This window comes from Aotus nancymaae, unplaced genomic scaffold (genome assembly GCF_030222135.1).
Source record: "Aotus nancymaae isolate 86718 unplaced genomic scaffold, 86718_ANA_hifiasm-v0.15.2.pri h1tg000067l, whole genome shotgun sequence".
In the NCBI taxonomy this organism is placed as follows: Eukaryota; Metazoa; Chordata; class Mammalia; order Primates; family Aotidae; genus Aotus; species Aotus nancymaae.
In genome coordinates, this window is record NW_026988482.1 from 26856308 (window position 1) to 26868663 (window position 12356).

Consider the following 12356-nt stretch of genomic DNA (forward strand, 5'->3'; position numbering starts at 1 on the left):
AGGCAAAGTTTCGAAACCTAGAGAGAAGAATGGAACAGCCCAGCAGAGTGGAGGGAAAAGTTTTCTTTTTTCTTTTTGCGACGGAGTTTTGATCTTGTTGCCCAGCCTGGGGTGCAATGGCGCAATCTCAGCTCACCGCAGCCTCCGCCTCCCGGGTTCAAGTGATTCTCCTGCCTCAGCCTCCGGCGTAACTGGGATTACAGGCATGTGCCACGACGCCCAGCTAATGTATTTTTAGTAGAGACCGAGTTTCTCCATGTTGGTCAGGCTGGTCTGGACCTCCCAACCTCAGGTGATCTGCCCGCCTCGGCCTCCCGAAGTGCTGGGATTACAGGCGTGAGCCACCCACCCGGCTGAAAAGTTTTCTTTTTTAAAAAAATTTTATTATTAAAAAAGAGGGTCACCCTATGTGGCCCAGGCTGGTCTAGAGCAATCAAGCGATCCTCCTGCCTATGGCCTCCCAAAGTGCTGGGATTACAGGTGTGAGCCACTAGTCCTAGCCAGAAGTTTTCTGAGAAGAGGGCACTGCATGTGCAAAGGCCCAGAGGGTTGAAAGGGACCAGAGCCTGATGAGTCTGAGAATTTCCCATGTCCTAATGACCTTCTGTGTCTATATCCAGCAGCCTTGCCTTAATGGTACCAGTACCTGCCTGCTGCTACCAACCAGTCAACATATGGCATCTTCCAGGCCACTGTGATGAGTCAGGGATGAGCATCTGACTCCGGTTGGTCCAATCAGCTAGTCCCGGGACTTTGGCTGGGAAGAATGGAAAGGAGGCCACCTTTTTGGGCTGGGGTTGCTGGGCTGGGTTGCTGAGATGTGATGATGAAGTATGTGGCCTACCTGGCATCTGACCCCAGCTTCAGCTCTATTTACTGTTTTGCTACCCACCCTTACTAGCCTGCATGGAGGCCTCCTTCGTGCCCTCCCCTGAGTTTCTCATCCCTGGAGAGCCCAGCATACACAGAATTGAAGGGTTTTCTCATTCATCTTCCTGTGCTCACCCTGAGGACTGGGCCTGTGTCATCTGCTAACCACTCTCCCCCCAGCACTCACAATGGAAAATGGAGTGCTGTGCAGACCTGCAGCTTGCCTTCTAGAACAGTTCACAGGCAAGGCCTCCCACGCTGAGCCCTGCCACAGCCAAATGGTGCCAGCAACACAGAGCTACTGGTTACATCAGCTCAGACTAAGCCACATCCACAGGAGCAGCTAGTGATTCCACAGAACCACTAGAGCCCTGACCTCCTAGAAACAGGAATTAACCAAGAGTAATGAAAAATAAGGTAATGTACCCTGTAAAAATATCCCTCACTGGATGAACTGTGACAAAGCAGGGTACGGCGTGTTCTCCCTGGCTGACCCTCTCCATGGGCCATTCTCTGCTTTTATCACTACCTGGCACATACCTTTACATATCTGTTTATTGTCTTCCCTCCACCAGTAGTTAGGTGTCTGCTCTTGCTGTATCCCCAGTGCCTAAAACCGTACCCAACATTGTCGGGTGGCCAATAATTGCAAAATAAGCAAATGTAGGCTGGGCATGGTGGCTCCTGCCTGTAATCCCAGCACTTTGGGAGGCCAAGGTGGGTGGATTATCTGAGGTCAGGAGTTCAAGACCAGCCTGGCCAACATGGCGAAAACCTGTCTTTACTAAAAATACAAAAATTAGCTGGGCATGGTGGCGTGCACCTGTAATACCAGCTACCCAGGAGGCTGAGGCAGGAGAGGAGAATTGCTGGAACCCAAGAAGCAGAGGCTGCAATGAGCTGAGATTGCACCACTTCACTCCAGCCTGGGTAACAGAGCAAGACTCCATCTCAAAAAAAAATTAATAAGCAAATGTATGAATGAACCATTAGAGGCTTTGTGTTATATACTTACTACCTACTGGGTACATTTATTTAATCCTCATGACAGCCCCTGGAGTAGGTGTTACTGTTTCCATCTTAGCGATGAAGACTCTGAGGTTTGGAGAGGTGAAGTGATTTGATCAAGGTCACATGGTAGTGAGTGTGTCCAAGAATCACAGTTTTCTTTATTCGAGAGTTGGGGGCCAGGTGCAGTGGCTCATGCCTGTACTCCCAACACTTTGGGAGGCCAGGGTGGAAGGATCTCTTGAGCCTAGAAGTTTGAGACCAGCCTGGGCAACAACATGGTGAGACTCCATCCCTACAAAAAAAATCTTTTAAAATTAGTCAGGCATGGTGATGCACACCTGTAGTCCCAGCTTCTCGGGAGGCTGAGGCAGGAGGACTGCTTGAGGCCAGGAATGCAAGACCAGCCTAGTCAACAAGACAAGACCCCATCTCTACATATACATATCTATAGACAGATATGTGTTAGTGAGGCACAGTCACACATGTCTGTAGTCCCAGCTACTTGGGACAGTAAGGCAGGAGGATCATCTGAGCCCCAGAGTTCAGGGCTGCAATGAGCCGTGATCACACCACTGCATTCCAGTTTGGGTGATAGAGTGAGACCCTCTCTAAAAAAATTTTAAAATACTGAAGAAACAAAGGGAACAGATTGTAGAATCTTGGAGTGGAGGAAACTTCTGTGTCACCAAACAGAAACCGTAAACGAAAACCTTTCACTTCCTAAATTAGGCTATAGAAAAGAGAAAATCTTAACCCCAATAAGAGACGGAGGCAAGAGCTTCAATCAATCGAAATTTATTGAGCCAGAGCTCGAGCATGCCCAGGAAAGCAACACAAATCACAGAAATGTCTGTGGCCTGTGCTCTCCCAGGAAGTTTTCAGGACGCTCAATATTTGTACATTTCTTTAAAGGGGAGAAGGCAGTGAGGCAAATGGTTATGTTTTTGTGAGACTGTTAATTAGTGTCCTGTAAATCTAGGGTATATGGAAGATAGGGTGAACACTTGAAGAACAGGGAGTAAAGGAAGAGCCAATTTTGCAGAGGCCTCAGGGTAGATGGAGGAATAATAGATCTCATCCTATCCTTGTTCTGCACATGGGCCGATAAACTTGTAACTGACATCGTCACTGTGAAATTTAACAGACTTTGGTTTTAGGAGGTAGGGTTAGGTTCCAGACCTAAAGTTGCAATTGACATGTCCTTGTTTTATGGGAGGATATACTTCCTGAAAGGTTTAGGGGCTGGCAAAGGATTTACTGATGAGCAATTTGTGAGGGCAGTCACCTGGAGATGCATGAGGCTATTTGCATTTTTCTGGGGATCTGGCTAATGCAGAATGTTTTGACACAAGGTTGCAAGGTAACAGGTATCCATTTGGGAAAAGAATGACAATGTTGGAAAACATTAATTTCACAGCTTAGAATGAGGTGTTGCCAGAATTTAAAAAAAAATGGCCAGTGCCATGGCTCATGGCTCACACCTGTAATCACAGCACTTTGGGAGGCTGAGGTGGGTGGATCACCTGAGGTCAGGAATTCAAGACCAGCCTGACCAATATGTTGAAATCCCGTGTCTACTAAAAATACAAAAACTAGCCAGGTGTGGTGGCAGGCACCTGTAATCCCAGCTACTCAGGAGGCTGAGGCAGGAGAATCGCTTGAACCCAGGAAGCGCAGCTTGCAGTGAGCAGAGATCAGGCCACTGTTCTCCAGCCCAGGGAACAGAGCAAGGCTCCATCTCAGGAAAAAAAAAAAAAAAAAAAAAGGAATGCCAGTGTTGCGTGATTTAGTCTCCAAGTTTAACTCTCCCTTTATTATTGTTATTATTATTTATTTTATTTTTGAGACAGTGTCTTGCTCTGTTGCCAGGCTGGAGTGCAGTGGCGCAATCTTGGCTCACTGAAACCTCTGCCTCCCAGGCTCCAGCTATTCACCTGTCTTAGCCTCTCGAGTAGCTGGGACTACAGGTGCTGGCTACCACTCCCAGCTAATTTTTTGTATTTTTAGTAGAGATGGGGTTTCACCATGTTGGCCAGGATGGTCTCAATCTCTTGACCTCATGATCCACCTGTCTCGGCCTCCTAAAGTGCAGGGATTACCAGCATGCACCACCACGCCCGGCCAACTCTCTTTTTAGCATAACAAATTTGGGGGTCCTGAAATTTTTATTTTCCTTTATAAAAAGATTAATAATCCATTTGCATTAAAAATAAAGTCTGTATGGAAAAAGCTACCATCACAGCCAAAACACAAATAACGAACTGTAACTTGTTACAAACAGCATACCTTGTAACTCACTTCAAAATAAAGAGATGATTTCTCTAATATATAAAGAGCTCTCATAAGTCAATAAGAAAAAAGACCAATGGTCCAGTAGAAAATAGGGCAAAGGATACAAATAGACCATTCACAGAAAAAGATAGATAAATAATCTCTCTCAGGAAAGTACCTCCCAGTCATCCTTTCTTGGAAAGTTGTTGGAGGATGCACTTTGGCAAAATGAGGGAGTAAATCAAGAGACATAGGCTTAAGATCCAGGCCTGACTGAGGTACTCAGGATCCCTGGAAGCCAGAAGAGCCTGGTAACACTGAAGGAACACTCAGACCACCTTGGAACAGAGAGGATGGGATTGCCATGGGGCCCCACATGGCTCTGAAAACAAAATGGCTAAGCTGGGCAACAGACTGCCTATGACATCTGGTTGCCTAGAGCTTCTGTGAAAATACTTTAGGACAAGACTTTCCCCCACCCCCCACCCAGAGGTGGGTTGGGGAATAGAGTGCGTGTGCTTTGTTTCTTCCAATTTTAGACTTGAAAATCCTCTGAGGCATTGACTGGCGAGGGTGAGGAAGTGGCCTCACAGACTGAATTGGGCCTGCCCCACCCTGGCACATTTCTGTTCTGTCCCAGTGACAGTTCTCAGCTCAGAGGTCCTTTGGAACTTATCTAATGTCACCCCATCCCCTTGCCAGCTGGATGAAGCAGCATCCACCAGAACTGCTACCCTCACTGCAGGGGGCTTGGTGGGCACAGGCCTGGCTTATCTCCGTTAGCACTGTGCTCCTGTGCCCACTGTGGGCCCAGCACACACTCTGAGTTCAGTCAATCAGCCTCCAGGCTGCTCTGGAACTGAGTCATTGGAGGGAGTGGGTGTAGGGCGCAGCTCCCTGCCCTAAGAATCTTCCTTCTTGGGCCAGAGGAACTCCCACTGGGGCAGGGCTAGCTGCTGGGAGGAAGTGGGGCCTACTGAGCATCTGCCTGGGCTAGGGAGTGGAGGTGAAGGTGGACTCTTCATGTTCCTCATATGGGGGCACTAGGCTGTGGAGTGGCTCATGCCTGTAATCAGAGGTTGTAATCAGTTGGCAAGCCCTGGCTTCCTGGAGGAGGAAAGGGGAAGAGAAGTGCCCCGGGGCGAGATTGAGTCAGCTGCATTGTCATAATGGAAATAGCACAGCCCTGGGTGTCCAAGACTTCCCCTCTGTGGGCCTCAGAATCCTCCCTGTGAAGTTAACACTCTTTTTTGTTGTTGTTTTCTTTTGAGACTGAGTCTCGCTGTATTACCCAGGCTGGAGTGCAGTGGGTTGATCTCGGCTCACCGCAACCTCTACCTCCTGGGTTCAAGCAATTCTTGTGCCTCAGCCTCCCAAGTAGCTGGGATTACAGGTGCACATTACTATGCCAGGCTAATTTTTGTATTTTCAGTAGAGACGGGGTTTCACCACGTTGGCCAGACTGGTCTTGAACTCCTGACCTCAGGTGAGCTGCCCGCCTCAGCCTCCCAAAGTGCTGGAATTACAGGTGTGAGCCACAGTTCCCGGCCGAAGTAACACTCTTGCACGGGGAGTTGGACTTAAGTGACAGATGGGTGAGGACAGATGGGTGAGGAAGCGCTCTGTTAACTCGTAGATGTGAAGGGGACACTGCTGCTGACCCCCGGTGACAGCTAGCCAGTGACTGAGAGACCGCAAGATGGTTGTTCGTCTTGAGAGACCGCAAGATGGTTGTTCGTCTTTCACTTCCCTCCGTCCCAGGTCTGAACTGGGACCAGCTGGAGCCTTTGGGGGACCACGGATTCCCCTTTATACACACAAAGATTTCTCTTGTCTGTGACTCACAGTCCAGTGAGGACCCTGCTGTCTATTCCGCGAGGACATCTTGATTGCAGGCACAGCCATTTGGAAGAGTGTCCTAGAGGGTGGTAGCAGCTTCTCAGGATGGGGAAAGCCAGGGTGACCACTAAGCCCGTCTGGGGTGGAGGGTGGCAGGCTGGCGTGGAGAGGGTTGGAGGCGGCCTGAAGGACCCTGTGCTCAGAGACACTTACTCAAGGTGCGCGTCTGACACCTCCCACCACATCCTGTCCCCATCTTCCCCTTCGTCAGGTCCTCGCCCAGCAGGAGGAGGCCCAAGGCTCTGCGCGATGCTGGCCCGCGGGGTGTGGGGAACTTTTCCTCTCAACCGCCGGTGACCCACGCGTGGGTGAACTGTGGGACGCCGGGCAGGCGACTTCTCCTTTCCGGGCCTCCGTTTTCCTGCCTGTCAAATGGGGCTGATGCCGGCGTGGGATTTCTCGAGCGGTCGCGAGGGTTGAGGGTGGACCCCCGGCTGAGCAAGCCAGCCGCGCACGCGCTCCCGGGCGGAGGTCGGGGCTGGGGGACGTCGCCTCCCGCCTGCGCGCCCCCAGCCCCGCCCCGGCCCCGCCCCCGGCCCGCTTCCTCCTCCCGCGGGCGGCCCAGCCCTCGCGCCCCGCGCTCCGCGGGCAGCCCCCTGCCGCCGCGCCATGTCCGCCGGCTGGTTCCGGCGCCGCTTCCTGCCTGGGGAGCCGCTCCCCGCGCCGCGGTCGCCAGGGCCGCGTGCCAGCCCAGTCCCCTATCAGCGTCCCCGCTTCCTGCGCGGCTCCGGCTCCAGCCCCGGCGCGGCAGACGCTTCGCGCCGCCCAGACTCCCGGCCCGTGCGCAGCCCCGCGCGAGGACGCGCGCTGCCCTGGAACGCAGGCTACGCCGAGTGAGTGCCCCTCCCCACCCCTGGCCCAGCCTGGCCCGGCCCGGGCCCCGGCCTGAGCCCGCCTCGGGTCCAGTGCCGGCCTAGAAAGCGGGAGGAGCTGAGTGAGTGACAGCCCCACCACCTGTGGACAGCCCCTTCTTATCCTCATCTTTGAACCCTGACAACTTCCCCAACATCCCGACCCAGGGTTTCCCTTGGGATTCCGACCTACCCCTCAGAGATGACAGATCAGGAAGGACCTGCAGCCCAGGGGCTTCCAAGACGAGGCCCGGAGACTCGGTAGAGTTCCAGCATGTGGGGCTTTGGCGATTCCCCCCACCCCCCACCTCCACCATCTCACCCTGGGTATGACCTGTACTGCATGGGACAGGGCTTTGGGCTGTGACAGGGCAGGGAACAGGAAGGGCAGCCCACCCTTACCTTCTAGCCTTGGGTCAGCAGGTAGGCTCCAGAGGAGTTGGGCCCTGACTTTTTTTTTTTTAAAGATGGGGTTTCACCATGATGGCCAGGCTGGTCTTGAACTCCTGACCTCAGGTGATCCACCCACCTCGGCCTCCCAAAGTGCTAGGATTACAGGCGTGAGCCACTGTGCCCGGCTGGGCCCTGACTTTCACCTTAATCATGGAGCCACTGAAGTTAGGAAGCTTACATCGTGGTTGTCTAAGTGCATGTTAGGGACAGCACTGGGGAGCTGTTGCCCCAGAGGGAGGGGTCCTCTCCCTGTGCTGGCTCAGGTCCCTGTGCCCATAGGGACATAGGTGTGTCCCTGGAGGGCCCCTGATGATTTCTCGGCCTCAGGATCATCAATGCAGAGAAATCTGAATTCAATGAGGATCAAGCCGCCTGTGGGAAGCTGTGCATCCGGAGATGTGAGTTTGGGGCTGAAGAAGAGTGGCTGACCCTGTGTCCAGAGGAAGTGAGTGTAGCCTGAGTTCTTGGCCTGAATCCCTCCTACAGTCTGGGGCCAGGACGTGCAAGCTGAGGTTCTTGCCCTGCTGCCCCATGTCCTAGTTCTGGTTGGGTCAGGGGACAACTGGGGAAGTTGTCAGAATCCTGACACTGAGCCCTTCCTGTGCAGTTTCTGACGGGCCATTACTGGGCACTGTTTGATGGGCACGGAGGTCCTGCAGCAGCCATCTTGGCTGCCAACACCCTGCACTCCTGCTTGCGCCGGCAGCTGGAGGCTGTTGTAGAGGGCTTGGTAGCCACTCGGCCCCCCATGCACCTCAGCGGCCGCTGCATCTGCCCCAGTGACCCCCAGTTTGTGGAGGAAAAGGGCATCAAGGCAGAAGACTTGGTGATCGGGGCATTGGAGAGTGCCTTTCAGGAATGTGTGAGTGTGTGGCTTTTGGCTGGGGAAGAAGTGGAGATTTTGCCCTTAGGGATCTCGGGGAATGGCATCTCTGTATATCGTGGTCATCACAGTATACAGAGATTGGAAGGATGAGATTGGGTTGGTTGGGTTGTTATTAACAGCCGTCACTCTCAGCATAACCCCTCTTTTATCCAGCATCTACTATGTGCTGGGTACTTTTACCTACATCATCTCATCGAATACCCTGTTGGTCCTTGGTGCAGGGGCTGGTTTCTCTTCCTATTTTGAGTAACACTTCCCTTGTCTAGATCTTCTGACTGCAGGGATCGTGGCTGGACTTTGGGCTGGGACTGTCAGGCCTCCTGGTGGAAGTGAACTATAGGGTAGGGTGGGGATTGAGAGACAAAGTAGTATGGTGGCAGAACAGGCAGCAGCTAAGGTGGCCTTGGTTTGCCCCAGGATGAGGTGATCGGGCGGGAGCTGGAGGCCTCAGGCCAGGTGGGCGGCTGCACAGCCCTGGTGGCTGTGTCCCTGCAGGGAAAGCTGTACGTGGCCAATGCTGGGGATAGCAGGTGAGTGAGTCACCCCTTGGAGGGTGGGCAAGGGTGGGGTGGGGAGGGCACAAGCAGCAATGGGGACAATGAAAGGTGGCTGGAAGTGGAGGGATAGTAGGAAGGATTGGCTGGCTGAACTGAGTATGTACTTGGCATATATGAGGTGGACAGTGGCTGCTGGGGAGGGCAGGGACCTCAAGTGCCCCGCTAAAGAGCTAAGCTTCTACCCTTGCAGGTTTTAGGCAGACATGGAGGACTTTAAGGGATCATGATGGGCAGAGCTGGGTCCTGGTGGTTGGAGGAGGGACTCGTAGGAGGGTGGACATTGGTGAGGGTAGAGGCCCTCTCCTAGACTTCTCCCTTCTCTCCTCAACCCCATCCAGGGCCATCTTGGTGCGGAGAGATGAGATACGGCCACTGAGCTCTGAGTTCACCCCAGAGACTGAGCGGCAGCGGATCCAGCAGCTGGTAGGTGCCCTTGGCAGCACAGAGGCTGTGAAGCCCCAACTCCTGGGTCCAGGGCCACTAGAGGGAGTGTGACCTGAGCACAGCCTCCCCACCCCAGGCCTTTCTCTACCCTGAGCTTCTGGCTGGCGAGTTCACCCGACTAGAGTTCCCTCGGCGGCTGAAGGGGGATGACTTGGGACAGAAGGTTTTGTTCAGGGATCACCACATGAGGGGCTGGTGAGTGGGGATGAGGGACAGGTGGGAAGGGAGAGCCCTGGGATCGGGGCCTGGCTGCCTGGCCTGGGGCAGCCCCCTCCACCTTGGCAGGGTGGGCACCATGAGGGTATGATAGCTGGTCCCTAAGTTGGGGAAAGATGAGATGGGGCACAGGGCTTGGGTTGATGCTGGCTCTGCTCCTGGTAGGAGCTACAAACGTGTGGACAAATCGGATCTCAAGTACCCACTGATCCACGGACAGGGTAGGCAGGTCAGTGCCTGGCTCCCCCCAAGAATCCCTCTTCATTATCCCCTACAGAGTTGGGAGCTCCTTCGCCTCTTGCTGGTAGCTGTGGCTGGTGCCCTGGGGTTTGCTCTGAGACCAGGAATTTTCTCTCTCGGTCCAAGGCTTCCAAAGGTGGCCACAGTCCACCTCTCCCTCTGTGCTCTGCAGTGCTAGGGCCTGGTACTTGTGCATTTGCTGGAGCTGTTTGTCGTCACCTCACACCTCACTTTCCCTCAGGCTCGGTTACTAGGAACACTGGCTGTCTCCCGGGGCTTGGGAGACCATCAGCTCAGAGTCCTGGACACAAACATCCAGCTCAAGCCTTTCTTGCTCTCTGTCCCACAGGTGAGGGGGCAACGCTGTCCAACCCAGCTTCCATCTGCCCAGAAAGGCAGACGGTGAGGCTGGTGGGAGGAGGGAAGGGAGCATGCAGCATCCTCAGGCTTAATTTGTAGGTGACTGTGCTGGATGTGGACCAGCTGGAGCTACAGGAGGATGATGTGGTTGTCATGGCGACTGATGGACTCTGGGACGTCCTGTCCAATGAGCAGGTGGCATGGCTGGTGCGGAGCTTCCTCCCTGGGAACCAAGAGGACCCACACAGGTACTGTAGCTGCTGGGGACCTGCCTGGGTTGGTGCCAGCAGCAAACCCAAGTAGTTATGGCTGAGAAGACAGCACTGACAATGAGCTGGCAGCTGGCCAGGATCAGGGCTGTCTCAAGCTTCTTGAGGGAGGAGGGGAGACTATGGGTTCCAAAAATCCCTGGATCTAGACTCCTGTGGTCCAGCCCATGGCCCACCCAAGCTTGCTGCTTCCTTGCTCCGCAGTCGGACTGCATGCTTGGGTCCCCAGTGTCCAACCTTATGCAGTGAGTTCTAAGGGCTGTCCTTGCCCCTTTGCGCTGCCCCTAAAGTCTATCTGCAGGATGGTCTTCACAGGTTCTTGAAGCTGGCCCAGATGCTGATACACAGCACACAGGGGAAGGAAGACGGTCTCACAGTGGAAGGGCAGGTGTCCTACGATGACGTCTCTGTGTTCGTGATTCCCTTGCACAGTCAGGGCCAAGACAGCAGTGGCCCCTGAGGATTCAGATACTGTATCCCGGAACTGCTCCAGTGTCTGGGTGTGGTCTGGGCATCCTTCCAGTGTGACCAAGAGCAAATCCTGCCTGCCCTATCCCCAGCCACAGCCCAGTGCTCTCAGCGTTCACCTCGACACACATCCATCTCAAGAGGAACATTTATACCAGGCAGTCAGAGCTGGAAGGGTGTGGTGAGCCCAGCCCACCAGGTCCTGACTTTTGCAGTGATAACCTCTCTGGCAGAGTGACTTTACAACTTAACCAGGAAACCCATGTGAGGCTCCTCAGACAGGCTCTTCAACAACCCAAAGTATCATTCTCAGATAGGGGCACCCAGGGTAAGGGTATTAGCCAAAGATGCCAGGATGGGCAGCTAGCCCATGTTTAAATACAGGTCTCCAATGCATGGATGTCAGGGCATGTGTTCAACAACCCCCAAAGTCCATGCAAGCTGCCTTGTCGAAACCTTTGGGCAGCCTCATTTCTGCTGAAACAGCCATCTTTAAGACAGCCCTGAAGAGACCAACTCAGGTTCTGCCCTGCTGTCCTTTGCTGGAGATGAGGAACAGGCTCTCGGGCTAAGGTTCAGGGACCAGAGCACAAGGGACCAGAGAAGTTCCTGGAGTTGGCTGGGTGAGAGGGCTCTCCATTTGCTGCTTGTAGTTGCCTGCTAACCGGTTGCTTCTCCCTGGTTCCAGCCCTGCCCTGGTCTGATGCCCCAACTCTGCCTTTGCTTTGTTCCCTCTCACCTCCCTATTAAATGTTGTGTACAGAAGAGCCCTTGTGAATTGTGAATTGCTGTACAGCTTGAATTAAGGATACCTTTTGCTATTTCTTGTCACCTTCCAGTGGATTAGTTTTAGCTCCACCTTGCAAGCCTGCATATAATCAGGACTGTTTTCTTTGCAGTTTCTCTAGCTCTCAGCTTGGGTAAGCACCAGTGAGAGACTTTTTGCCCAGGAAACAAAAGTCTCTACCATCCTTTTGAGATGGAGTCTCACTGTCACCCAGGCTGGAGAGCAGTGGCACGGTCTCGGCTCACTGCAACCTCCACCTCCCGGGTTCAAGCCGTTCTCTTGCCTCAGCTTCCCAAGTAGCTGGGATTGCAGGCACCTGCTGTCATGCCCAGCTAATTTTTGTATTTTTAGTAGAGATGGAGTTTCACCATATTGGCCAGGCTGGTCTTGAACGCCTGACTTCAAGTGATCCACCTGCTTCAGCCTCCTAAAGTGTTGGGGTTACAGGTGTGAGCCACTGCACCAGCTCTTTTTCTTTTTTGAGACAGGGTCTCACTCTGTCACATAGGCTGGATGGAGTGCAGTGGTGTGACCACAGCTAACTGCAGCTTTGACCTCCTGGGCTCAAGTGATCCTCCCACCTGAGCCTTTCAAGTAGCTGAGACCACAGGTATGCACCACCACACCCTGCTAACTTTATTTTTTTTTATATGGAGTCTTGCTCTGTCACCAGGCTGCAGTCTAGTGGCACAATCTTGGCTCACTGCAACCTCTGACTCCCTGGTTCAAATGATTCTCCTGCCTCAGCCTCCCAAGTAGCTGGGATTACAGGCA

The 12356-nt window shown here is 53.5% G+C and overlaps 1 protein-coding gene across 4 annotated transcripts; it reads left to right on the forward strand.

Moving 5' to 3' along the window:
* The first annotated feature begins 6596 nt into the window (after nt 1-6596).
* Nucleotides 6597-11562, forward strand: PPM1M (protein phosphatase, Mg2+/Mn2+ dependent 1M). Of its 4 annotated transcripts, none has more exons than XM_021671619.2 (10): nt 6597-6884; nt 7683-7800; nt 7963-8217; nt 8659-8771; nt 9137-9221; nt 9319-9437; nt 9624-9687; nt 9940-10047; nt 10158-10306; nt 10643-11562. In XM_021671619.2, the coding sequence occupies exons 1-10, from the start codon at nt 6661-6663 to the stop codon at nt 10785-10787; spliced, it is 1380 nt and encodes a 459-aa protein (XP_021527294.2). In that variant the 5' UTR covers nt 6597-6660; the 3' UTR covers nt 10788-11562. The 4 variants fall into 4 exon arrangements, with proteins under 4 accessions (XP_021527294.2, XP_012316087.1, XP_012316086.1 ...); XM_012460664.3 differs by having other exon boundaries at nt 6866-6884; nt 7683-7753; XM_012460663.3 differs by lacking the exon at nt 6597-6884 and adding an exon at nt 6993-7229 and having other exon boundaries at nt 10618-11562.
* Nucleotides 11563-12356: the final 794 nt, after the last annotated feature.

Coding starts and splice junctions, on each gene's coding strand:
- PPM1M (XM_021671619.2), top strand. CDS start 6,661: ATGTCCGCCGGCTGGTTCCGGCGCCGCTTCCTGCCTGGGGAGCCGCTC. Junction 8,218..8,658: donor AGAGTGCCTTTCAGGAATGT/GTGAGTGTGTGG, acceptor GGTTTGCCCCAG/GATGAGGTGATCGGGCGGGA. Junction 8,772..9,136: donor GCCAATGCTGGGGATAGCAG/GTGAGTGAGTCA, acceptor AACCCCATCCAG/GGCCATCTTGGTGCGGAGAG.